This window comes from Mustelus asterias, chromosome 25, assembly GCF_964213995.1.
Source record: "Mustelus asterias chromosome 25, sMusAst1.hap1.1, whole genome shotgun sequence".
NCBI classification, from domain to species: Eukaryota; Metazoa; Chordata; class Chondrichthyes; order Carcharhiniformes; family Triakidae; genus Mustelus; species Mustelus asterias.
In genome coordinates, this window is record NC_135825.1 from 20,862,104 (window position 1) to 20,888,810 (window position 26,707).

Below are 26,707 nucleotides of genomic sequence, written 5' to 3' on the forward strand. Positions count from 1 at the left end.
CACATCAATTATACATTAACGAGCCCAGGGTAACCCATGGAAAAGGAAGCAAAACCGCATTTACTGCATCTCCCAAGCAAAAAAAATCCAGGAGCTTTCTTCAAATTCCCGGCCCCAGCTAAGGGAAAGTTTCCTGGAAGATGAGAGATCGAGAGAATTGGGGAATGTCGGAGAGACTGATCCTCGCTCTAATGGCCATCTGGGTGGCCCGGGTCACGGGTAAGCGGCGCCCCCGCTTTTCATTGCTGCTTTTCAGCGATGTTTTCAGATCAGTGATGGGGCAGATTTGCTGGATGGGACAGAACACCTCTGCCCTCTGTACCCAGTGTAGGGTTTGGTGTTAATGTCAATGGGACAGAACAGCTCTGCCCTCTGTCCACAGTGTAAGGTATGATTTGATTTATTATTGTCACATGTATTTGTATACAGTGAAAAGTATTGTTTCTTGCACACTATACAGACAAAGCATACCTTACATAGAGAAGGAAACAAGCGAGTGCAGAATGTACTGTTACAGTCATAGCTAGGGTGTAGAGAGAGATCAACTTAATGCAAGGTCTTAATTCAAAAGTCTGATGGCAGCAGGGAAGAAGCTGTTCTTGAGTTGATTGGTATGTGTCCTCAGACTTTTGTATCTTTTCCCCGATGGAAGAAGGTGGAAGAGACTATGTCTGGGGTGCGTGGGACCTTAATTATGCTGGTGCTTTTCTGAGGCAGAGGGAAGTGTAGACAGAGTCAATGGATGGGAGGCTGGTTTGCGTGATGGACTGGGCTACATTCACGACTTTTTGCAGTTTTAGTCCCAATGCCAATGGGAGAGAGCAGGTCTCGCAGAACTGAATTAAAACTTGCCAGTGACAATATCAATCTATATCTTCCACTTGTCGTGCCTGCAGTATTGACTTTTCTGATCTGTGCTTTTGTACGGAGGTGAATTTAAAGTCCAAATGCTGAGATTGATAGAAGCAGTTTGACTTTGACCTGACTCTATAATTGGTGGGAGTGGAACATGAGTCTTGGCTGTTCATGCTGGTGGAACCTTCTGGTCCTGCTGCAGGAAATGGAAATTTGGTTGAGTGCCAAATTCTCCGTCCTTGCTTGCAGAGGTGGTGGGGTGTGAACCGCCAGTAAGATCGTGCCCCTTGAGTCTGAGTCCCCTGACCAAGTGGAGTATGATACTCTCATGCTGCTACTTTAATACCAATTCCAATTTTTTAATTCATTTATGGGACATGGCTGTCACTGACTGGCCAACATTTATTGTTCATCCCGAGTTGCCCGAGTCAACCACATTGCTGTGGCTTGAGTCACATGTGTGGCCAGATCTGTTAAAGACGGTAGATTTCCTTCCCTAAACCATTAGTGAACCAGATGGGTTTTTCTGACAATTGACAATAGTTTCATGGCCATCAGTAGATTCTTCATTCCATATTTTTTAAAAATTGAATTCAAGTTTTACTATCTGTTATGGTGGGATTTGAACCCGGGTCCCCAGAACATTAGATGAGCTTCTGGATTAATAGTTCAGTGATAATACCACTAGGCCATCGCCTCCCCAGGTTTAGTTTCAAACAATGTTAAAATCACTTTTCACCGATGATGAGCTTGGAATACTAATACACGTAAGTTGCTTATGACATCTAATTCCAAGCTTTCCTTGAACACCTGTTGAACGGTCAAGATTAATGATCCGAAACATTAACTTTCTTTCTTTCCACAGATGCTGAGTATTTCCAGAATTTTCTGTTTCTCGTTCCTGGTCTGGCTTAATCATATGCAGCATTAAAACTAAATCCGACTTTCCTTAACTCTCCTTATTCATGGACTGCTCCTTCCCCAATATGGAGTCAGTGTTCGTATGTATGCTGAGGAAACTCCACCAGACATCTCCATTTCTCTTGGGATTTCTGATGTCAGATTGCCAGACTTTATATATTAATTGTGGTGTTGTTACAAAATATCAGGAAGGTGATTGTTACTGACGTCTGTTTTAAAAAAAACTATACTTGCCTCTCTGGCATTCTTCATCATTCTTCATCAAACTTGTTAGACTTTAACCTGGCGTTGTGAGACTTCTTACTGCATTCTTCATCATTGACACTGTGCCTGGATGTGAAAGTCACTGTTGTTTTGAGTTCCATTCTCTAATCATCGCTGAGACTGTTTATGGAACCAATAGAATCCATATAATGCAGAAGGAGGCCAATCCAGTCTACACCCACTCTTCAAAAGAGCATCTTATCTGAACACCCCCAGTCTCTTGTTCCCCCTCCTCCTCCCCCCGGCCTTATCTCCATAACCCATGCATTTAGTACGGCTAATCCATCTAATCTACACATCTTTGGACTGTGGGAGGAAACCAGAGCACCTGAAGGAAACACGGGGAGAACTTGAAAACTCCGCACAGACAGTCACCCAAGGCCGGAATCGAACCCAAGTCCCTGGCGTTGTGCCACCGGATGCATTTCCATGGCTTCCCGTGAGGATTTTGGTGATTGTTGTGTTGGAGGATAATCTGAAAAGAAGGCTGTGTGTGCCAATTTAAATAAGCGAGGCAAAAGTTAATGGAGGCAACTTCTCTGGCAGAGTCTGAGTAAAAAAGTGTGAAGGAGTTAACTGCATACATTTGTAATAAGACTATGGTGACGTGGATTTGTAAATAAATAGGTTAGTTTTTTAAAAATCGCATTAGGAAATAGATTGGGACTTAGCTTTTCAGCTGTATATTTGAAAGGGGAGTAAGGGACTTTTGAAAAGGTTTCAAATGTAAACAAGGGAAGGTTATTCAATTTCATTTGACCCAAAAGGAAAGTTGATAAGAATACATGAAAGATTTTTGTATTTTGCAAAAATTGAGTACAGAGGTGGTAAGGAGAATGAAATTGAAGATGAAATGGACAAAGGATATGTAAGGAGAGATGTTGAGTTGTTGACTGTTTGGGGAAGATATCGTGGGGACAGCTCTGTGCTGAGAAGGTGCAAAATCTGAAAGAGCCATTCAGAAGCCAGTCAAGTTATTGTCAGAAAGCAGTCTTGTCTCTGAATTTTCTTGGATTTTCACAGTGAAGTGGAAGAGTTTGAGAAATTGTGTGCCATTCCTTTACCGAAATGACAGCAGTTTTACTTTGGCTAATACTGGATTTGGAGTTTGAAATCTACAAGGAATTGTTGCCAAGAAGGTGTTTCCTTTAATGTTCTGACGAAGTGAGGTTTTTTTGTGGGGAGTGCTGTTTTGTAAAACTGTTTTAATTGTGTAACTTTAATCTTGTGTGCTTAAGTTTTCTTTTTGTGAATGCATTTTTTTATTTCTAAAAATCTCAAAAGTGTGAGTGGAATTCCATGCTCATGGAGTCAGTTGTTCCCCCCGCCCCCACCCCCCTGCTCCCCTCCGCTGTTTTCAAAAAATTCTCCCCACCCCCTCTGTTGTTTTCAAAAAATTCTATCTGTTCACAAACTTTAGCTTGCATTTCGGGTCACCTACATAAAGTTTGTATTAAGCTGTGTTTGGACCACATCTGTCCCCGAATCCATTTCCCACTGTCTACAACTGGCAGAAAAGCCACACTGACTTTATGTTCTGGTAACAACTTAAAAATTGAGTCAAATTCTGCTAACCATTTCAGACCTCAATTTGTATGTTTTTAATTAAAAAGATCAGTCAGTTTCGAATAGGTGTCCTTGCCACTTGCACAGAAGATAGTGGGAACAGTGCATTAAATAAGTGGATAAGTCTTGGGGGCAATTTTAATTAACTGTGTCTCAGGTCAAAATGACCCCTTTTGGTTTCTGTCTCCCCTTATCTCTGGTATTAAAAGTTGCTAACGATAGTAACACAATCCAATTATTAAACTGTGAAATATATTGAATTTTAAAATTTGTTTAAATACTTTGATTAACCATCCTCATTCACATGTACCTTGTCATATTTTACCTTAAACTTTTCACATTCCCTCATTTCACCTATGCGCCAGGATCCATGTTAACCGCTGTTCAAGCAACGTCTTGACTTTAAAATTCTCAATCTTGTTTTCAAATCCTGCCCAGAATTCTCTGTAATCGCCTCCAGCCAAATAACCCCTGAGGATATCTGCGCCCCTCTGCTTCTGGCCTTGTGTCCATCCCTGGTTGTAATTGATGGCTATGCCTTCAGTTGCTTGGATCTCAAGCTCGGGAATACCTTTGCCACACCTCCCCTTCCCTGTAGCTCGTCTTCCTCCATTGAAGATGCCTCCCTGTTGGATTTTGTTTTATAATGCTCCTGTGAAGCACCTTGGGACATTTTGTTAAAGCTGTATATATTATAAGTAGTTGTATTTTTTGATGTTTAGAATCACAACTTTGACTCTTTGAAGGTGGTTAAAACAAAAAAATTCAGTCGATTTGAAAATGGTGAGAAATTAAAGGTTTTAAGAGACCCCAAAAATTCCAGCATTAAGTGAGAAGAAAGACTGGGGTATTTTAGATTGAATATGATTATATTTCAGATGTGATCTTGATATACTTATTCCTCAATTCTGAACCTGATTTTTTTTTTTAAAAAGGGGTCTGTGATCAACCTCCACAATTGGAAAATGGCTTTCTATCTGATGAATTTATTTCTTTGCACAACTTTTCTGTGGGTATTAAAGTTTCCTACAAGTGTCACCCAGGTTACAAATTTCAGGAAGGAGGTTCAAGACGTATTACCTGCAGGGAAAATTCAACCTGGTCACCATTACGGGCTGTTTGTGAACGTAAGTGATGAATAATTGTCTTTCCCCTCTTCCACTGCCTTTATTTATTTCTTCCCTCAATCGATTTTCACTCCAAGGAAATGACTTGTGCTGGGGCAAGCAACCTTTCAGTATCGCATCCAAAGTGACCATTCTTCTTAGAGTCTGGGTGATGGTGAGTGCCTGAAATATAGGCTTTGATTATTCTCACCCAACAAACAGTGAAAATCTGAGCAAGAATCATTTGGATATTGATTAGTAATGGTTAGTGTTCTACCTTGGGTACCAATAACACCAGAGTATTGGGAGCCGTTAGTTGAAAAATGTATTTACCAATGGGTAATCAAACAAAAATCCTGCCAACAATTGAAACTGGACATAGATTTTGGCTGCCAGACATGTTAAATACTTCAGATAATTTGTTTTCGCTTGGAAAGTGTTTTGCTCAGTGTCCTGGTCACAGCAGCATTAAAAATGGATTAACCAGTCAGTCATATCATTGCTATCTGTGGGAGCTTTTGGTGGACAGAATGGCTGCCATATTTAGTTCAATAAGCGACCGTACATCCAAATACTTAATAGTGCACCATCACCCAAAGTGTCTTCCATGTAAAGTGATGAGAGGCTATACAAATTACTTTCTGTCTTGATCATAAGAAAACCGCTGAATCTCTGCACCACATTTATTTACTAATCTGTCCATATTTGCTATGGCCTTAATGGATCTGAGCGCTGATACAATAAAGCTGAGTCATTCCACTAAGTTGGGTTGACTGGTAAATGCCTCCATTATGAGATTGCCTTGAGTTTGCATTAAACCTGAAGTCACGATTGCATATCATTTTAAATTAACACTGCCACAAGGACTTGCATATAATGCATAGTAGGATTGGAGAGATCTCTTATTTTTCCTAACATTAATCTGTGAATGGTGTTCAAAACCCAGCTGGAGAGTGTGGTGTACTTTAATATCTTTACTACTTTTTCTCAGCAAGAAACTGTGGTAATCCAGGTGACCTTTCAAATGGATATTATAATGCATCAGGTACCACTTTCGGAATGAAAGCTACCTTTTATTGTGATAAAGGGTAAGTGTCCAGTTTATCAAATACTAAATGAGATTGCTTGTTGTGCAGTAAAAATTATATTGTTTAAATTTTAAACTGAAGTCTGTCATGGTATTTTGTTGCACCTTAAGGAAACTTGCTCAGTTTATTTCTGGTGGTGGTTTCCTGTGTTGCCTCTGAATGTGGGTTTCCTGATCTGTAGCTTGGTTGTTGAATTATTTTAAATTGTGGAAATTTAATGTTTATGTATATCTTGCCCAATAACATCTGGATTGAGTGTTCATACCTCCTCTGTTGGGTCCTTTGGTAACCTGTTAAAAGGAATGCATTATCTGGGGGATCAAAGCAACGGTTCAAATGAGTCAGGCTGCATGAATATTCTCCCCTTGATAAGGTGCCAAAATCCAGCATGTGATCATGAGGAGTAGGTCATTCACCCTGATCTGACTGTGGTCTTAACGCCACTTTCCTGCTTGGCACTTAGTCTTGACTCCTGGACAATGTATCAGTCTAACTCGGCTTTGAATGTATACCATAACTCAGTTGTCACTGATCTCTGGGGCAGAGAATTCTATTGATTAATGCTCAGAAGAAATTCTGTCTTGAATTTGAAACTATGCCCCCTAGTTCTAGATTTCATTACAAGGGAAAGATCCTCCTCCCAGCTTCTGTCCGTCAAGCCTCTTCCAAATCTTTTAATATGATCACGTCTTATTTTCCTCAATTCCAATTCGTATAGGCTCAATGTTTTCTCCTCCAACTCCTTCACTAGACTGTTCCTGGGATGAATCTTCTCCGAACTGCTTCCAATGTTCCAGGGTTCTGAAGACTGTGGAGGAACAGAGAGATCTTGGGGTCCATATCCACAGATCTCTAAAGGTTGCCACTCAAGTGGATAGAGCTGTGAAGAAGGCATATAGTGTGTTAGCTTTTATTAACAGGGGATTGGAGTTTAAGAGCTGTGGGGTTATGCTGCAACTGTACAGGACCTTGGTGAGACCGCATTTGGAATATTGCATGCAGTTCTGGTCACCTCACTATAAGAAGGATGTGGAAGCGCTGGAAAGAGTGCAGAGGAGATTTACCAGGATGCTGCCTGGTTTGGAGTGTCGGTCTTATGAGGAAAGGTTGAGGGAGCTGGGGCTGTTCTCTCTGGAGCGGAGGAGATTGAGGGGAGACTTAATAGAGGTTTATAAAATGATGAAGGGGATAGATCGAGTGAACGTTCAAAGACTATTTCCTCGGGTGGATGGAGCTATTACGAGGGGGCATAACTATAGGGTTCATGGTGGGAGATATAGGAAGGATATCAGAGGTAGGTTCTTCACGCAGAGAGTGGTTGGGGTGTGGAATGGACTGCCTGCAGTGATAGTGGAGTCAGACACTTTAGGAACATTTAAGCGGTTATTGGATAGGCACATGGAGCACACCAGGATGGTAGGGAGTGGGATAGCTTGATCTTGGTTTCAGATGAAGGTCGGCACAACATCGTGGGCCGAAGGGCCTGTTCTGTGCTGTACTGTTCTATGTTCTATGTTCAATGCCAGTATATCTTTCCTTCTCTATAGATACTAAGGGTGGGATTTTACAGTCTTGCTCGAGGGAGACCAGAAATTCCTGCCCGTGGTCAACGGTCATTTCCACTGTCCACTCCTCGCCCACTCCGATTCTGTGGCGGGCGAGGTGGTAGAATTCTGGCACAAAACTGTATGCCATACTCCAGGTGTGGTCTCGCCAATGCCTTGGCACAGTTGTAATGAGAACTCCCTACTTTTGTGCTCCATGCCCTTGCAATAAAGTCCAAAATTTCATTGGGTTCCTATTGTTTGCTGCATCTGTAGGCTCTCTTTGTGATGGACAAGGACACCCTGATGCCATTCACGACAGCATTCTGTCTCTGCCCACTTAAATATTCAGCTTTTCTATCCTTCCCACAACAGTGGGCAACCTTGCATTTTCCCACATTTATACTCCATCTGCCAAATATTTTTTTCCAATTACTTGACCGATCCCAATTCCTTTGCAAATATTTTTGTCATTCTCATGTGTTTTAACTAGCTACATTTGGTCAGCAAGTTGAGCTATAATGTGCTTAATCCCTTCATCCAGATCATTAATACAAATTGTAAATAGTTGAGGCCCATCATTGATCCCCAGTGGCACGCATTAGTTGCAGTTTGGAAACCTGAAAATGACCTATTTTAATCTGAATGTTTAGTCAGCGAATTATCTGTCCATGCTAATATATCACTCCCAATGCCGTGAGTTATTTTGAAGGAAGCATTTGTGTTCAGGAAGTATAAATGTGCTCCATCTGCTGGTTCCCAACTCCAATAAATTTGTCAAATCTGATTTATTTCTGAAAACCAACAATATTGATGTGTGTTCTTTTAAGCACTTAAAACATTCCCAGAGTGCTTCATTTGACCAGTATTGGGCAATGAGCTTGAGCCATAAGGCCGAGCTAGGACTTCCTACTAACAATACAAGTTTTTTTTCCCCAGGTACAGCATAATTGGTAGGTCCTATCGGACATGTACAGCTGCTGGTTGGGATGGCCAGGTTCCAACATGTGAAAGTAAGTTTGGAATTCAAATTTGCATAGAATGGGTACCATTTTAAAAAGAAAAGCAATGATTGAATTAACATATCTGGAGTGTTTGGTTCACATTTTAGTTATTTTAAGTTCCTCATTTTGAAATCCCCTAAATTGGGGTGCCAAATTTCTAGTGTAACTAATATTTTGATGTTGACATTTCATTCCTAAACTGAAGGAGCAGCTTTTCAATCAATCAAGCAACTACCTTCAGCTGTTATTGAGTCTCTGCTATCATATGGACTCTTGAAGACGGGATCAGTAGGAAGCAATCTTCCACGGTGATCATTGGCTGGAGTAGAGCAAGAAGCAAAAACATTCTTCAAATATTAGAAGTATTGTGTAATGAAATGTTAATTAGCAGTAATTCTTTTTGGCAATTATTGAATGTCACTTCCTGAATTTAGAAGCTACATAAACCAAAACATTGCATTTTGATGTGGGAAACATATCACCTGGATTAAGTCATATACCATTTTAATGACTTCAGGTTGTGTGCAATTGTGTATCACACCATCTTTGCGAAGCAGTAATGCAGTTAACCTCTACAAATTCCAGTGAGGGATGCAGGGAAAGATAATAAATGGCCAGACCTGCAAAACTGCGCTCTATCTACTTCATTATTGCTGTGGGGTCCTTGATAAACTTCTGATGGGTTGATAATTCTTTCGCATTCAAGCATCCAATTGTGACACCAAGACTGCTATTCTCATGTCAAAATGTACAAACTTCACAACTGTGTGGTAATTTGATGACTAAATGTATCAACTCACAATTTGAAGAGAATGCTGAAAGGACAGTAGGTTGTTCAGCATGAGAACTGATGAAGGGGTCATGTTTATAAAGTTCAGTTGCTGTTGTGCATCAGTCTATGTTGACTGTTGGTTTTGATATTCTAATTTGCTTTGAAAAAAGCTTAGTTCAGAGATTTGTTTTAATCTTCTATATTTTAGCAGAATGTGGATGGCTCACATCCAATGATCTCAAATGCAACATGAAGCAATAGCAATGTAAACACAACTAGAATTCCTTCATTCTCCCTGCTGCCACCCCACTGCCATAAGCAATCTACATAAGATTGGTTCGCCATTCAGTTATAGGCTAGTGGAAAAGAAGTGAAAATACCTATTTGTGTGTTGGTGAGGTAGCGTGCTTTGCCACTGAAGTATGTGATTTGACAGTCTGACTAAATTTAATTTTTCTCTAGTTGTCACATGTCCCGATCCTCCACCTATTGCCAATGGGACAGTTTCACCACCACCTGGAGAGTTCTGGACATTTGGAAGTGTAGCAAAATATTCATGCATTGCAGGCTATTCCCTGATCGGTGAAGACACCATCACCTGTACAGCAACTCAAGAGTGGAAGGAGCATCCACCAAGATGTCAAGGTAAAGAATTATAGATCGGAATTAGTTTCAATTGTCATCGGCAGAAATGAAGAATTTTGAACACATAGCAGGTTTATGGGCCAATGGCATTAACAACTGTTGGTGTAACCTTTTGGGGTATTACAAATGAAGTGGGTTTTCTGTGAATATACAGATGTTGTTGTCAGTGATTGTAATTGGTCATCTATCCAGCCTTCCCCAAAAGCCCTCTTCGCGCTCCATTACAACATGGATTTGGAGCTGGCGATGCAGAGTCCTTCAAACTGGCATTTTATTAATTAATTCCATTCAGCTCATTGTTTTCTATGAGAGGCTAATTTTGTTAATCTCTAAACTTGATAGTATTGTAAACTGAGGAGCACAGTTCAAAAGGATATAGGGAATTTGGTGACGTGGGTAGAACAATGGCAGCTGAAGTTCAATGCAGAGAGATGTGAGGCAATGCATTTTGGTAGCAAGAGCATGGAGCTCCAACATAAAGTAAGTGATAAAATTCAAGAGGATGGAAGAACAGAGAGCCCCGGCTTTATATGTGCATAGCTTGTAGAGGTGGCGGGACTGATGGAGAGAACAGTTAATAAAACCTAATAACCTAGGCTTCATTAACAGGGGCATTCTGCTGAATGTTGTGAATGCATTGGAGAGAGTGCAACAGAGGTTTTCAGGAATGGGATTGAAACCTCCTCTGGATAAATTGGAGCGGTTAGGGCTGTTCCTCTTGATGAAATGGTGGCTAAGAGGTGATTTGGTTGAAATGCTCAAAATTGGTCGTATGTTTGGAAGGTACTGCTTAAGGAGCCTTCGTGAGTTTTTGCAGACTATCTTGTAGACAGTACACACTGCTGCCACTGTTTCGGTGGTGATGGAAGTGAATGTTCGTGGAAGGTGTCCCGATCAAGTGGGGCTCCTTTGTCCTGGATGGTGTTGAGCTTGTGTGTTGTTAGAGTTGCACTCATCCAGGCAAGGGGAGAATATCCCATCACATGCCTGATTTGCGTCTTACGTATAGTGGATAGGCTTTCGGGAGTCAGGAGGTGAATTACTCACTGCAGCATTCCTAGCCTCTGATTTTGCTCTTTTAGCCACAGTATTTATATGTCCTTAGTGAACATCCCAACTTCTGACCTTTGAATACTGGTAGGAAGCAAAGCACACAGGTGTCAATCAGAAGAATCTGGCAAGGCTGCACATGGGCAATGGTCAAATGTCTCATAGGACCCACGCACAACCCTGACTAGCCACATGTGGCCTGCAGGTTGCAAGTTGCACACTACTGTTATGCAGAATACTCTCTGTGCAGTCTCACCAAGACATCTTTACTCCTGTACTCAATCCCCTTGCAATGAAAGCCAATGTACCATTTGCCTTCCCAATTACTGGCTGCACCTGCCTGCCAGCTGTTAGTGACTCATGAACATGCATACCCAGATTATTTTGGATATTGATGCTTCCAACTCCTCTCCATTTAGAAATATTCTGCCTTCCTGAATACATTCTACCTAGTTGGATAACTTTACACTTATTAACATCTGTCATATTCTTGCCTGCACAAGCCTGTCTTTTGAAGCCTACTTGCCCACTCACTTAAGCCTGTCTATATAGTCTTTTGAAATCACCTTGCATACTCCTCTCAAATCATATTCCCACCTCTTTATCCACTTGTTTCTCTTGATTCACCCTCGACAACTTGAGCCTCATACTCTCTGTTTCTTTCTGTTCATTGCTTCCTTTGTCCAGGTTTAAGACTCTAGTTTCTGAAATAATTTTACATTAGGTTTAGAAGTGATAATTCAATCATATTATGGTCACTTTCCTGAAGGTTCCCTTTTATAGCAATATTAGCCCTTTACCATTTCATAATGTTAAATCTTAAAAAGTCAGATCCATTGTTAGTTCTTCAACATACTCCTCCTAAACCCCATCTTGTGTACACTCAGGAATTAATCTTCAGTAGCATTAGTGCCAGTTAGTTTCGTAAATTGAAGACTGCCAATCATTGTGTTACCCATGTTACATGCAGCTCTTCTGATTTTTATAGTGTCCGTTACAATTTGGTCTATAGACAACCACCACCAATATTTGCTGCTCTTTGCTGTTTCTCAACTCGAGCCAAACTGATTCTACATCTTGACCCTTTGATTTAAGGTCTCTTCTCACTGATATGCTAATCTCATCCCTTATTAACAATGCTACCCCCAACTCCTCCTTTTTATCTTCCTAAATGATTACCCTTGAATATTCAGGTCCGAGTCTCAAGTCACCCTGTAACTGAGTCCCTAACAGCAATTAAATCAAGCCCATTTACATCTTTGTGCTTTCAAATGAATTACCTACCTTGTTGCAAATGCTTAGTGCATTCTGATCGAGTGCCCCTAACTTTGTCTTTTTAATGTTATGCAGTTCTCTGATCTTATTTGATGCTTGCCTTTACTTTGACTGTCTTCTAATTTTGCTTACTGCTTTTCTACTTGTTCACATCAGTATTCCTTCCAATATGAGCTCCCCCTCAGGTTCCCATTCCCTCCCAACAGCACGAGCAAATCTCCCTGTGAGGATGTCAGCCCTACTCCTGCTAAGGTGCAGCCTATCCATTTGTACAGATACAACCTGCCCTTAAACAAGTGTTGATGCCCTCCCTCTTGCACCAATTCTCCAGCCATGTGATCACTGAATTCTTTATTCCTATGCTCACTAGCATTTGGCACTGGGAGTAATCTGGAGACTACATGCTTTTGAAGTTCTGCTTTTAACCATTTAATCCTTGAAATCTGCTTTGGGACCTCATTCCGTTCCTACCCATGTCATCAGTACCAATATTGACCAAAGCCTCTGCCTATTCAAACCCCCCCCAGAAGAATATCACAGAGCCAATCTGTGACATCCTTGATCCTGGCACCAGTGGGTTCAAGGTACTATTCTGGCTTCACAACTACAGCCAAGGAAACACTTGTCTGTTCCCCTTAATAACAAATCTGCTATCACTATTTCTCTTCCATTCTTCTTTCTCCCTCCTATGAAGCTGAGCTGAGTGTCATGCCATGGACTTGGCTCTTGACACAATCCATTGAGGAATCATCACCTTTACTGGTGTCCGAAATGGAAAACTGGTTACCAAACATGATGAACTGGGCTCCTGCGCTATCTGCTGTGTTCTCTTCGCCTGCCTGGTGGTTACCCATTCTCTCTGCCTGCATGTTCCTATCCTGCAGTGTGCCTGCATCCCCATTAGTTTTACCCACAGTAGTTTTATCACAGATATATCACACTGACACCAATCACTGTTTGAAGTGAGGAACCTGGAACTCCAGCTCCTGTGATCGGTGATACATTGTGCAATATTTTTGCAGAGCACTTGTTGCATCCATGATTTCCCTCATGCCGCAGGAGGCACATTCCACTTGGCCAAGCTCCTCTGCCATACATTAACTTTGCAAACTACTTTTTATTAGTGGGGGAATAACGTACCAGATATCGATGAATCAGTTTGTTCTTTTGTACCGAAGTAAGAACTTGAAAAGGTTTGAAAAAGAATGGAATACCGCCTTCCCCAAATTGCCACACTCCATTTGCAAGGTTCCCCTGAGACTCCTCCATTTGTACTAGCTGAGATTCCGATGAGTTAATCTTCGAGAAACTGGATTAAGCTAGCCGCAAAGCTAAATATAGCTGCTCTAACACAGAGCTTGTTTATCCCTACTTTAGACTGGAGGAATTTATACTTGCAGTTGTTTAATATTTAATAGAAACTAATGCACTGTTCTTTTGACAGTTGTTCGATGTGTTCGCCCTGAACTACCCGAAAATGCGCATATGGTGTCAGGCTTTCAATCTATATACAGTTATCAAGACACTATCACGTATAAATGTAATAACAAATTTAAAATGGTTGGAAAGAGTATTATTGAGTGTAGAGAAAATAACACATTTGTACCACCACCACCTACCTGTGAACCACGTGAGTAACCATTTCTTGGATGTTCTAAATTATTCATTATAAAATGAATTATGGCTCAAATATTGATTCAATTTTTAGTGATTTGGTTTATTGACTTCTTTTAGCATGTAGCAATTCAACTTTTTGGGGAGTTACTTTTTGAATTGTTTGGTAACTTGCGTGAGCATGGGTGCTCAGGACATTTTCTGATTTTATTGTTTTATTAAAAATTAAAGACTACTTAATCCAATTGCAAAATAATTTGTGAATAGGTGCATGATGCAATACATGCACAAAGTGTGACAATAGGAAGCATGATGTTATATTAAAGCAAATCAAAAACTGAAAATAATTACAGAGATAGTTTTTAATGTTTATTTATTAGTGTCACAGGCTTTCAGTCTCTTTCTGGTTATCGGGACACTATCATGTATCAGTGTAATGGTCGGAAAGAGTGCTGTTGAATGTAGTGAAAATAACACATTTGTGCCACCACCAATTAAATATTTTAAAGTGTAAGCATTGGGAGTTAGCTGGATAAGTAAAGAACCACCAATGATGTAACAGAATTTCCCCAATACTGCATTCCCTCAAGTACTGCAGTGTGTGTTGGATTGTGAGTTGCACTCTTGATCCAGAATGAAGTCTGGGCAAAGGCCCCATCATCACTCCCAAAGAATGACACGTTAAACTGCTAAAATTCACGCTCTTGCATTTTTTTTTGTTACTCCAAAGAGAATTCTTTGAGAAAGGAAATGAATTACAATTGACACTCTATTCTAGTTGGAATGAAGTGCTGAGGAAGAACTGCTGTCCGCCTCCATTTTTCTCAACCTCCGATTACCTTTGCTGTCAAAATGTGCGATTATAAAGTTGTGGATGAGTGAAACTTTCCTCCAGCTGAACACCAGGAAGACTAGAGCTATTCATAGAAATCATAGAAAACCCTACAGTACAGAAAGAGGCCATTCGGCCCATCGAGTCTGCACCAACCACAATCCCACCCAGGCCCTATCCCCCTACATATTTACCCACTAATCCCTCTAATTTACGCATCCCAGGACACTAAGGGCAATTTTTTTGGCATGGCCAATCAACCTAACCCGCACATCTTTGGACTATGGGAGGAAACCGGAGCACCCGGAGGAAACCCACGCAGACACGAGGAGAATGTGCAAACTCCACACAGACAGTGACCCAAGCCGGGAATCGAACCCAGGTCCCTGGAGCTGTGAAGCAGCAGTGCTAACCACTGTGCTACCGTGCCGCCCTTGTTACTGATTGTTACTGATCACTGCAATAAGCTCTATTTTTGTCATGGATTCCTTCCTTCCAATCTGCAGCTCCTCTCTGAATCAGGTTCTGTGAAGTGTTGATATTGTTTAATGCATTATGTTTGAAAGCCCACATCTGCCGAAGACTACTCAGTGCTTTCTTTTCCCTACCACTTTTTTTGCTTTCTCTCTACAGCCCAATGGATTAGGCAATGCGAAAGTCCAAGTGTAGGTTTAGAAGACTCCAAAATTCTAGCATAAATTTAAGACCTGAGCTACTTTGCATTTAGAGAATTATCTTTTAAATGTGACCTGAATGTACAGGAAGGGAGACTAATTGAAACTAAATTTGATTTTTTTCAGTTGTAATAGATCAGTGTGGCAAGCCTCCAGCGTTGGAAAATGGTTCACCAACTGACAAATATATTTCTCAGACCACCTTTCCTGTGGGTTCTCGAGTTACTTACAAATGTCACCCGGGTTACGTGTTTCAGGAAGGAGGCTCAAGATATATTACCTGCAGGACAAATGCAACTTGGTCACCATTACAGGCTGTTTGTGAATGTAAGTAAGAATTTTATTTCCTTTCTTCCTTGCCCTCGCTTGAATTTCCCTTGGCCCATTTTCTGTCAATGTCAGTGACTTGTGCTGGAGTTCATTTCCATGTGGATGTGCAGTCTTGCAGGACAGCATCTAAGTGACTATTCTTGTCCGGGTGATGGTGAGGTGTCTCAAATGTAGATAAGTAAAGAACCACCAATGGTGTAACAGAATTTCCCCAATACTGCATTCCCTCAAGTACTGCAGTGTGTGTTGGATTGTGAGTTGCACTCTTGATCCAGAATGAAGTCTGGGCAAAGGCCCCATCATCACTCCCAAAGAATGACACGTGAGACTGCTAAAATTCGCACTCTTGCATTTTTTTCTGTTACTCCAAAGAGAATTCTTTGAGAAAGTAAATGAAATACAATTGACACTCTATTCTAGTTGGAATGAAGTGCTGAGGAAAAACTGCTGTACGCCTCCATTTTTCTCAACCTCCTATTGGGTGCTGTACTCTTCAGAATTAAAACGTTAATTTATACCCCACTCTGATTATCTTGTCCATTTATTAAATAATCTGCTCAAACTACTTGTTACCTCTCATGGTCTATTTAGTGGTATCTCTGTTGCTGCAATTCTGCTTCCCAGCCTTCATTTGTTTCCTCCTTGTTTTTGTATTATACACCTCTCTTCCTATGGTCTTATCTATTTATATAGTTAACTTTATCCCCTATAAAACTGCACATCCAGATCCCTCTATCCCTGCTAGCCAAGGAAAGCCTATTCACTTCAAATCTATTTCCTTTCTCCTTGCTCCAAATATGTTTTTGCTGGAAACCTTCAATCTCACCTGTGGCTGGGATTCTCCGGTTCTGCTGCAGGGAGTGGAGTTTTGGCTGAGCACCACATTCTTGTTGGCAGCAGTGGTGGGGTGAAGGTCAGAGAATCCCATTCATTATTTGTGCATTGAGCTACATCTGGTTGATGGATACAGTCCATGGGATTCTTGTGTGATCAACACACACAGAATCATAGAATCCTATAGTGCAAGAAGAGGCCATTCAATCCATCGAGTCTGCACTGACCACAATCCCACCCAGGTCCTATCCCCATAACCCCATGCATTTACCCTAGCAAGTCCCCCTGACACTAAGGGGGAATTTAGCATGGCCAATCCACCTAACCCGCACATCTTTGAACTGTGGGAAGAAACCGGAGCACCCGGGGGAACCCCATGCAGACAGGGGAAGAATGTGCAACCTCCACACAGATGGTCATCCAAGTAGGGTCCCTGGCACTGTGAGGCAGCAGCACTAACCATTGTACTATCGTGCCGTCCGTAAATCTTTTGGATGTGTGAATGCCATGTGAGCTGTGATGAACACATATATTACTTACATGGCTAAAGATGTTCTATGGCTGCTTTGAGAAGTGAAACATTTTCAGAAACAAGTTGTGATAGATTTGACCTTCCAGTGCTTGAACTTCATATACATGCTTAAATAGAGAGTGGCACCTCACTGTGGTTGGTATAAGAATTCATTAAAATCTATATTGTAAAAATGTTTTGTGCATACTTTCGAATTTTCTAGTATAAATTTCTGTCCCATGTATTACAGGTCTTGTACAGAAACGCCTATGCTCCCAACCACCTCCATTCTCTGTATCGTAAGTGGCAGTTAATACTGATAGTTGAGAGGTCTTGAAGTGGGTAATGTCCCAGCCTCTGATGGCCAAGGAAGGTGCATTTGTAACATGGACACAGGTTGAGTATCAACCTGAGAAATCCTTCCAACACATGGCAAAAGCAGCTGCTAAAGAGCAGGCAAGACTCTTAGTCAGCCATGCTTGATGTGGAGTGGTGTCCCTCAAGCTATAGCCAATGTTGTTCCTTTGTTTAAGAACAGTAGCAAGGATAATCCAGGTAATTACAGGCCAGTGAGCCTTGCGTCAGTGATAGGCAATTATTGGAGAGGATTCTTCGCGACAGGATTTATTCCCACTTGGAAATAAGTGGACATATTAGCGAGAGGCAACATGGTTTTGTGAAGGGGAGGTCATGTCTCACTAACTTGATTGAGTTTTTCGAGGAAGTGACGAAGATGATTGAGGGTAGGGCAGTGGATGTTGTCTATATGGACTTCAGTAAGGCCTTTGACAAGGTCCCTCATGGCAGACTGGTACAGAAGGTGAAGTCGCACGGGACGAGAGGTGAGTTGGCAAGAAGGATACAGAACTGGCTCGGTCATAGAAGACAGAGGGTAGCAGTGGAAGGTGTGTTTCTGAATGAGGGAGCTGTGACAAGTGGCATTCCTGAAGGAGTACTGCTAGGACTTTGGCTGTTTGTAATATATATAATTGATTTGGAGGAAAATGTAACTGGTTTGATTAGTAAGTTTGCGGATGACACAAAGGTTGGTGGAATTGTGGACCGTTGAAGGATCCAGCAGGATATAGATTTGTTAGAGACTTGGGCAGAGAGATGACAGATGGAGTTTAATCCAGACAAATGTGAGGTAATGCATTTTGAAAGGTCTAATACAGATGGGAAATGTACAGTAAATGACAAAACCCTTGAGTATTGATAGGCAGAGGGATCTGGATTTGCTGGTACACAGGTCATTGAAAGTGTCAACACAGGTGGAGAAGGTAGAGAAGAAGGCATATGGCGTGCTTGCCTTCGTCAGCCAGGGCATTGAGTTTAAAAGTTGGCAAGTAATGTTGCAGCTTTATAGAACCTTTAGTTAGGCTGCACTTGGAATACAGTGTTCAATTCTGGTCGCCACACTACCAGAAGAATGTGGAAGCTTTGGAGAGAGTACAGAAAAGGTTTACCAGGATGTTGCCTGATCTGGAGGAGGAACTTGGTTTGTTCTCACTGAAATGACGGAGGTTGAGGGGCTTCGTGATAGAAGTCTACAGGATTGAGGGGCATGGACAGAGTGGATAGTCAAAGCTTTTTCTCAGGGTGGAAGGGTTAATTACTAGGGGGCATAGGTTCAAGGTGCGAGGGGCAAGGTTTAAAAGAGATATGAAGCAAGTTTTTTTTACAGAGTGGTGTGCCTGGAACTCTCTGCCAGAGGAGGTAGTGGAAGCAGATACGACAGTGACTTTTAAGGGGCGTCTTGAGAAATACATGACGAGGATGGGAATAACGAAGAACAAACAACAATACAGCACAGGAACAGGCCCTTCGGCCCTCCAAGCCCGTGCCGCTCCCTGGTCCAAACTAGACCATTCTTTTGTATCCCTCCATTCCCACTCCGTTCATGTGGCTATCTAGATAAGTCTTAAACGTTCCCAGTGTGTCCGCCTCCACCACCTTGCCTGGCAGCGCATTCCAAGCCCCCACCACCCTCTGTGTAAAATATGTCCTTCTGATATCTGTGTTAAACCTCCCCCCCTTCACCTTGAACCTATGACCCCTCGTGAACGTCACCACCCACCTGGGGAAAAGCTTCCCACCGTTCACCCTATCTATGTCTTTCATAATTTTATACACCTCTATTAAGTCTCCCCTCATCCTCCGTCTTTCCAGGGAGAACAACCCCAGTTTACCCAATCTCTCCTCATAACTAAGCCACTCCATACCAGGCAACATCCTGGTAAACCTCCTCTGTACTCTCTCCAAAGCCTCCACGTCCTTCTGGTAGTGTGGCGACCAGAACTGGACGCAGTATTCCAAATGCGGCTGAACCAACGTTCTATACATCTGCAACATCAGACCCCAACTTTTATACTCTATGCCTCGCCCTATAAAAGCAAGCATGCCATATGCCTTCTTCACCACCTTCTCCACCTGTGCCGTCACCTTCAAGGATCTGTGGACTTGCACCCCCAGGTCCCTCTGCGTATCTACACCCTTTATGGTTCTGCCATTTATCGTATAACTCCTCCATACATTATTTCTACCAAAATGCATCACTTCGCATTTATCAGGATTGAACTCCATCTGCCATTTCTTTGCCCAAATTTCCAGCCTCTCTATATCCTTCCGTAGCCTCTGACAATGCTCCTCACTATCTGCAAGTCCTGCCAATTTTGTGTCGTCCGCAAACTTACTGATCACCCCAGTTACACCTTCTTCCAGATCGTTTATATGAATCACAAACAGATAGAGGGATATAGTCCCCGGAAGGATAGGGGGTTTTAGTTCAGATGGGGAGTGTGGCCAGTGCAGGCTTGGAGGGCTGAAGGGCCTGTTCCTGTCCAGTAATGTTCTTTGTTCTATAATCTTTTGGTGACCTGTTCCAGGAAAAACGAGCTAAGGAATCGGATGACAACCTGCCTGGTGCGGGAAGAACAACATTACTGTTAATTGAAATATAATGTAAAAATAAGGCTTAACAACCTAATGAAAAGCAATCAACAGTGTCTGGAAAGCTCATCTTTCATTCCTTGAGGTCCCTGAGCATCCAGTTGGGACAGCAATGCTAATGTGGCTCCTCCAATAGACACTTAACTGGGCATTATGCTTTAGCCTCCCAAGCATCTGATCAATAGGATTAATTTTATGAAGTGCCAGTGTTCGTGGGAGCACAAATAACTTTCCACAGTGAAGTACTCTTTTAACTAAATGGTGCTATTTTGGAAGATATTACTGATATTATGGACATGATGAGGGAAGGTGATGGCCTCGTGGTATTATCACTCCACTATTAATCCAAAAACCCAACTAAGGTTCTGGGGACCCAGGTTTGTATCCCGCCATGGCAAATGGTGGAATTTGAATTTAATAAAAAATATCTGGAATTAAGAATCTACTGATGACCATGAAACCATTGTCGATTGTCAGAAAAACCCATCTGGTTCACTAATGTCCTTGGGGAAGGAAATCTGCCATCCTTGCCTGGTCAGGCCTACATGTGACTCCAGAGCCACAGCAATGAGGTTGACTTCTCAACTGCTCTCGTGCAACTACGGATGTGCAATAAATGCTGGCCAACCAGCAACACCCATGTCCCACGAATGAATTTTAAAAAAATCAACCCAAGTATATGATTCCACTTTGGATAATCAATGAAATCACGTGTCACAGATGAGCTGTTAAAATGCTGTCCTGGATGGATAAGTTAAATATCATAGATCCATTTTGTTTTTAATATGGATCTGAGGGACAATGATATTGTCGTCAATACCCTGAATAACAGGCAAGCCAAAGCTAACTCCAATCACATGAAACTTCTCTCCGGATGAACAATATCACTGCTGTCATTTGGCTTTTGTGACACTGGATCTGCACCAATTTACAAACTGCTCATGTTAATTCATACATGTTAGTCCTTGGAAAGAATTGGCATGCTTATCCACAGATGTGAACCTTAATCATCTATTTAGCCAGGGTTCATTGTGTCTGTGTCTAATATTTCATAATTGATATAACACAGAATGAGAAACACTCTTCACCATGTTCACCTGACCACCATTGAAATATTACAATGGTCTTTGCAAAGTTGTTCATGTGACTGCGTAGCCAACCCTACATGTTGTTGTTGTTGTTGTCGTACAATATGAAGTGTTGGGATTATTCCTGGAGCGGACATCCACACAGCCAGTCGATGCTGAGCTGTTGAGTATTGGCAAGTGTGTAAACCAGGCAATTCACCTCGTTGCTTAGAAAGCAAAGGCAGAGCCTCTTGTGCAAGTCGGAAAGTTATTAGTGACTGAACAAGTTTCCTATTGGGCTATAAAAGATGTGAATGATGCACCATCTCACAGCAGGATGGGATTATATAATCTAGACTTGAGGTTGATGCAAGGCCGGTGTTTGTCCTTTTGAGGTTAAACCGATTCTGCATCTGTTAAGATCCTGTGACCACGTATTTAAAAATGCCAAATACTGATGCTGTGAATCTGAAATAAAACCAAAAATGCTGAATGTGCCCAACAGGGTTTCTGAGAGAGAATTGTATCAGGAAGAATGGATTATTGACTTGAAATGTTAACTGTTTTTCTTTCTGTGGATGCTGCTATATTTCTTGTTTGATTTGCAAAATGCTTTTCTCGGTGTCCTGGCGCCACGGCATTAAAAATGCATTAGCCATTCAGGTCACCTCATTTCTGTCTGTGGGAGCTTCCAGTGTATAGAATAGACACCATATTTAAAGCCACAAATACTTTGACTTCATTGCCAGTATCAGGGTAGGTAACCAAATTTAAACCACGTATGTAAAGGGGTGGCACGGTAGCACAGTGGGGCGGCACGGTATCACCGTGATGAGCACTGCTGCTTCACAGCTCCAGGGACCTCGGTTCGAATCCCGGCTCGGGTCGCTGACTTTGTGGAGTTTGCACATTCTCCCTGTGTCTGTGTGGGTTTCCTCCGGGTGCTCCGGTTTCCTCCCACAGTCCAAAGATGTGCGGGCTAAGTTGATTGGCCATTCTAAATTGCCCCTTAGTGTCCCGGGAAGCATAGGTTAGAGGGGTTAGTGGGTAAATATGCAGGGATATGTGGAAAAGGGCCTGGGTGGGATTGTGGTTGGTGCAGACTCGATGGGCCGAATGGCCTCTTTCTGCATTGGAGGATTCTATGATAAAGAACAGTGGCTGCACATAATACTTCACTGCTTACAAACACCCACAGAGTTTCACATCTCTGATTGTCAGAGGCTATATAAATGCAAGTGTTTTGTTTGTGATGAATAAATAAAATTATTTCACATCTGAAATTAATTAATCTGGCCATAATTGCTATGGCTTTAATGGATCTAACTGTTGTTATAATTAAAGCTGGAGCTTTCTGCGGAATTTGGATTGGCTGGCAAACCCCTTCATTGTATGTATGTCTTAGCCATGATTGGATGGAATCTTTAATTTCTGTTGCCATGAAGACTTTAGTATTGAATATAAAGCACAGAAGAATTGGGGAATACTATAATCTGAAAAAGATCATGCAATCTTTTTATAAAATTAAACTGGCCCCATTGGGGGAATATGGGTTATTTTACCGACTCAACATTATTTTTCCAGCAAGAAATTGTAGTAATCCTGGGAAGATTCAGAATGGATATTATCATGGATCAGATACCACTTTAGGAGGTGAAGTTACTTTTTATTGTGATGAAGGGTAAGTGTCCAATTTATCAAATACTAAATAAGGTTCTTCACTATAAGTGAAGAATTTTAATTTGTTTAGATTTTGAGTTAAGGTTTGTCATGGTATCTTGTTGCACCTTGAGAAGGAAACCACTTGCTCACTTTATTCTTGGTGATGATTTCCTGTGTTGCCTCTGAATGTGGGTGTCCCTGATCTGATCTACAGCATATTTGCTCAATTTTAAATCGGCTTCATTCCTCCCTGGATCAAGATTGCGGATAAACCTTAAAGGCCGCCTAGCCAATTGACCCCACCCACCATGCATAAAAGCCAACAGGCCAAGCAAAACTGAGTTCAATTGACCCCTTTATGGGCTAAATTGCCTGCTTGATTTTGGTGGGTGTGCATTCGATTGTCACGCATGCCCACCAACCAAAATAAGGCGGAGGTGCATGATGGCATTGGGACACGGAGCCAATGTCTTCTCCCGTGATTTCACATTCTTCTGGGTTAATCACGCCAGGCAAAGTAAAATTCCAGCCCATATATTTTCACCCCATCATAACTGCATTGTGTCCAAATCTCATCGATTAGATACTGTGACAACTCATTTTAAAGGAATACATAATCTTGGGGTTCAGTATTGAAATGTAGTATTTGATTCCTTCATTAATGCTACTTTTCATGAGGCCAGATGCATGAATATTCTCTTTCTGGCAAGATGCAAAAATCCAGCATGTGGTCATGAATAATATGGGCAGGAGTAGTCATTCGGCCCAATGAGCCTGCTCTGCCTTTTGATAAACATAATGTGGAGATGCCGGTGTTGGACTGGTGTGGGCACAGTAAGAAGTCTCACAACACCAGATTAAAGTCCAATCGGTTTATTTAGAATCACGAGCCTTCGGAGCGCTGCTCCTTCATCAGGTGAGCAGCCTGCTTGAACCATTGTAATCCATATAGTATAGGTACACCCACTGTGCTGTTGGGATCATGGCCTTAACAAGCAAATCAGCAGTCATTACCATACTTGCTGACTCTTAAATTTCCTCTGAAATGGTCTGTCTTAGTTTATCAAACTGTTACAAAGCTAATAAAAAAGGGGAAGAAAACCAGACAGCCTACCTAACCTCGATGTAGGCATTGGAAATGATGAGAGCAAACCAGCTAAGTTAGCCCTAAAAGGACCTCCTGACGAACATATGGGGAGAGCTGTCTCACAGACTAGAAAAGCAAAAGCCTGACATAGCCATACGCTCGGAATTGCACTTTATAGATCATGCCATTTTCCCCCGCTGCCCCATCACAATCCTCAGGTATGTCCTTTCCCACTGGCAGCTAAACCCAGCAGAGGTGGTGGCACAAGAGGAGGTAATTGCCCTTGGAGTACTTAAGATTGACTCTGGACCCTAGGAAATCTCATGGGATCAGGTCAAATATGGGCAATGAAACCTTCCGCTGATTACCACATACTGACCCCATTCATCTGATAAATTGGTCATGTACTCTGGTGGGAGTGCACCATACCCTTGCAATAAAGTCTAACATTTCATCTGACTTCCTACAGTTTACTGTATCTGTAGGCTCATTGTGAATATTGAATTATTGTACAAGAACACCCTGATGCCATTTACTGCAGTATTCAGTCTCTCCCCACTTAAATATTCAGTTTTTCTGTTCTGTCCACAACAGTGGTCAAGCTTGTATTTTCGTACTTTATACCCTATCTGCCAAATATTGTTTTTCCCATCACTTTAGCAATCCCGATTCCTTTGCAGATTATTTTTTATATGCTGCTCAAGTTTTAACTTCCTACCTTTGTCCTGCAAATCGAGATACCATATACTTCATCCCTGAATCTGAATAGATTGTAAAAGTTGTGGTCCAGCATTGATTTCTGTGGCACCCCACTAGTTAAAGCAACCTGAAAATGACCCATTTATCCTGAATGTTTGTTTAGGTATCCAGTTCTCTGTCCAGGCTAATATATTGCCCTCAATTCCATGAGTTGTTCAGCAGGGAACATGTGTTTAGGAAATGTAAATATGCAAGTCTATTGGTTCCTCTTTATCCTGCTTGGTACATCCGTAAGAACTCTGATGCCTGTTTGACAACTAATTAATTAATGTTCATTTAGTACCTGTTGTAACAGATTATTCCCATGGTGCTCATAGGAGCAGTATCGGGCAAAACGTAGCACTGAGCCAGATAAGGAATGCAGGTATTGGGGTAGCTGACTAAGAGCTTGGTCAAAGAAGGCGAAAACAGGGAGGCAGAAAAGTGGAGAACTCTGGGGGTGGGTGAGGAAATTCCAGTGGTCGGAGCTTGGGCTGATGAAGACCCAGCTAGGGCTTCATACCAACAAATGTATTTTTGCTTTTTGCTTTCTGCTCTGCTGCTAATGAATTGATACTTTTACCCTTGGAACAGTGATAGTGTGATTTAGGAGAAATCTGTTTAGTTTTTGATATTCTGAACTTTTTTGTTACTGTAACAGTTTCTTTTCATTTCAGATACAAAATAGTTGGTAAGACCACCTGGACATGTACAGCTGCTGGTTGGGATGGACCAGTTCCAACATGTGAAAGTAAGTTTGGAATTCTAAATTGCATAGAATGGTTGCCTTGTTTTTATTTTTTGTACTTATTGATTGATCCAAATGAACGTAAGTAAATTAACTGGAGTATATCATTTCTGTGTTAGCTTTTTAAGTTGCTTATTATGATGTCTCCTAAATTGGGGTGCAAATTTCAAGTACAGCTAATATTTTTATTTTGACATTTAATTCTTGACATAAAGTAGCAGCCATTCAATGAATCAAGGTCCTACCTTTGGCTATTACTGAGTCTCTGTTATCATAAGGACTTTGATCTTGCTGAACTTATTTGGAGAAAATGCTGAAAATGAACAGTAGGTTGCTCCGCATGTGAGAGAACTGATGAAGGGGTCATGTTAATACAGTTCAGTTGCTGATGTGCATCAGTTTATCTTGGCTGTTAGTTTCGGTCTTCAGAGATTTGTTTTGATCTTCTATATTTAGCAGAATACAGATCCAATGATCTCAAATATAAAATGAAACTGTATCAGCTGGAATTCTTCATACTCCCTGCTGCAACCCTACCTCCGTAAGCAATTTACATAAATTGGCTAGTGACAAAAAAGTGAAAATACCTACTTCTGTGTTGATGAGCTATGTGATTTCATAGTCTATCTGAATTTCATTTTTCTCTAGTTGTCAAATGTCCTGATCCTCCACCGATTGCCAGTGGAACAGTTTCATCACCACCTAGAGAGTTCTGGACATTTGCAAGTGTAGTAAAATATTCATGTCTTATGGGCTTTTCCCTGATCAGTGAAGACACCATCACCTGCACAGCAACTGGACATTTTAATGGGAATCCACCAAAATGTCAAGTTAAGAATTGATAGATCAGAATCCGATTCAATTGTCATCTGCAGAAATGGAAAAGTTTGAACATGTAACAGGTTTATGGACCAGTTGAATTAACAGCTTTTGGCTTAATAATTTGCAGTAATACAAATGAACTGGATTTTTAGTTACTTTCCAATTATTGTCAGTGGTTGTAGTTCTTTATCCACAGTAAGAAGTCTCACAACACCAGGTTAAAGTCCAACAGGTTTATTTGGTAGCAAAAGCCACTAGCTTTTGGAGCGCTGCTCCTTCGTCAGATAAGTGCTTTATCCACCCAGAGTTTCTCAAAAGCCCTCTACACAGCCCATTGCAGCATGGATTTAGAGCCAGAGATGTTCCCTGTACAAGTCAGACAGAGTCCTACTAACTGGCGCTCGATCTAATTCCATCGTGGTGCTTCCAGCTCGATGTTTTCTACTGGAGGCTAATTTTGTTGAACTCTAACCCAGCCCCAATGCAACACCAGCAGATCAGGTATCACCTATCTGTATTCATCCTACAGAAGCTCCACTCATTTGTAAACAAAGCCCTTTCCATCCATGATCTCATCGTGGAGAATCAGATTCGCACCATTGCTTTGATGGGAAATTAACTGAGGGGTAATGATGCTTCCCCCTTGTACTCCTCCCAGCTGATGATGCCTTGTACAATTATGTGCTCTCAGACTATGCTCCAATGCTTTATTTGTTGTCCAGCTGTTGGTTCTATTATTTTCTATTTAA

General features: G+C 41.6%; 2 protein-coding genes across 2 annotated transcripts in view; both read left to right on the forward strand.

Annotated features, from left to right (window-relative positions):
- Positions 1-25,978, forward strand: LOC144511690 (C4b-binding protein alpha chain-like). Its single transcript, XM_078241922.1, has 10 exons — positions 1-219; positions 4,542-4,733; positions 5,704-5,800; positions 8,284-8,357; positions 9,583-9,765; positions 13,535-13,720; positions 15,337-15,537; positions 24,690-24,773; positions 25,050-25,139; positions 25,785-25,978. Exons 1-10 carry the CDS (start codon positions 141-143, stop codon positions 25,976-25,978), a joined length of 1,380 nt encoding a protein of 459 aa, XP_078098048.1. The 5' UTR covers positions 1-140.
- Positions 1-26,707, forward strand: part of LOC144511734 (sushi, von Willebrand factor type A, EGF and pentraxin domain-containing protein 1-like) — a 398,606-nt gene that overhangs the window by 71,805 nt on the left and 300,094 nt on the right. The gene's annotated exons all lie outside the window — the stretch shown is intronic.

Coding starts and splice junctions, on each gene's coding strand:
- LOC144511690 (XM_078241922.1), top strand. CDS start 141: ATGAGAGATCGAGAGAATTGGGGAATGTCGGAGAGACTGATCCTCGCT. Junction 5,801..8,283: donor ACCTTTTATTGTGATAAAGG/GTAAGTGTCCAG, acceptor TTTTTTCCCCAG/GTACAGCATAATTGGTAGGT. Junction 25,140..25,784: donor ACCAGTTCCAACATGTGAAA/GTAAGTTTGGAA, acceptor ATTTTTCTCTAG/TTGTCAAATGTCCTGATCCT.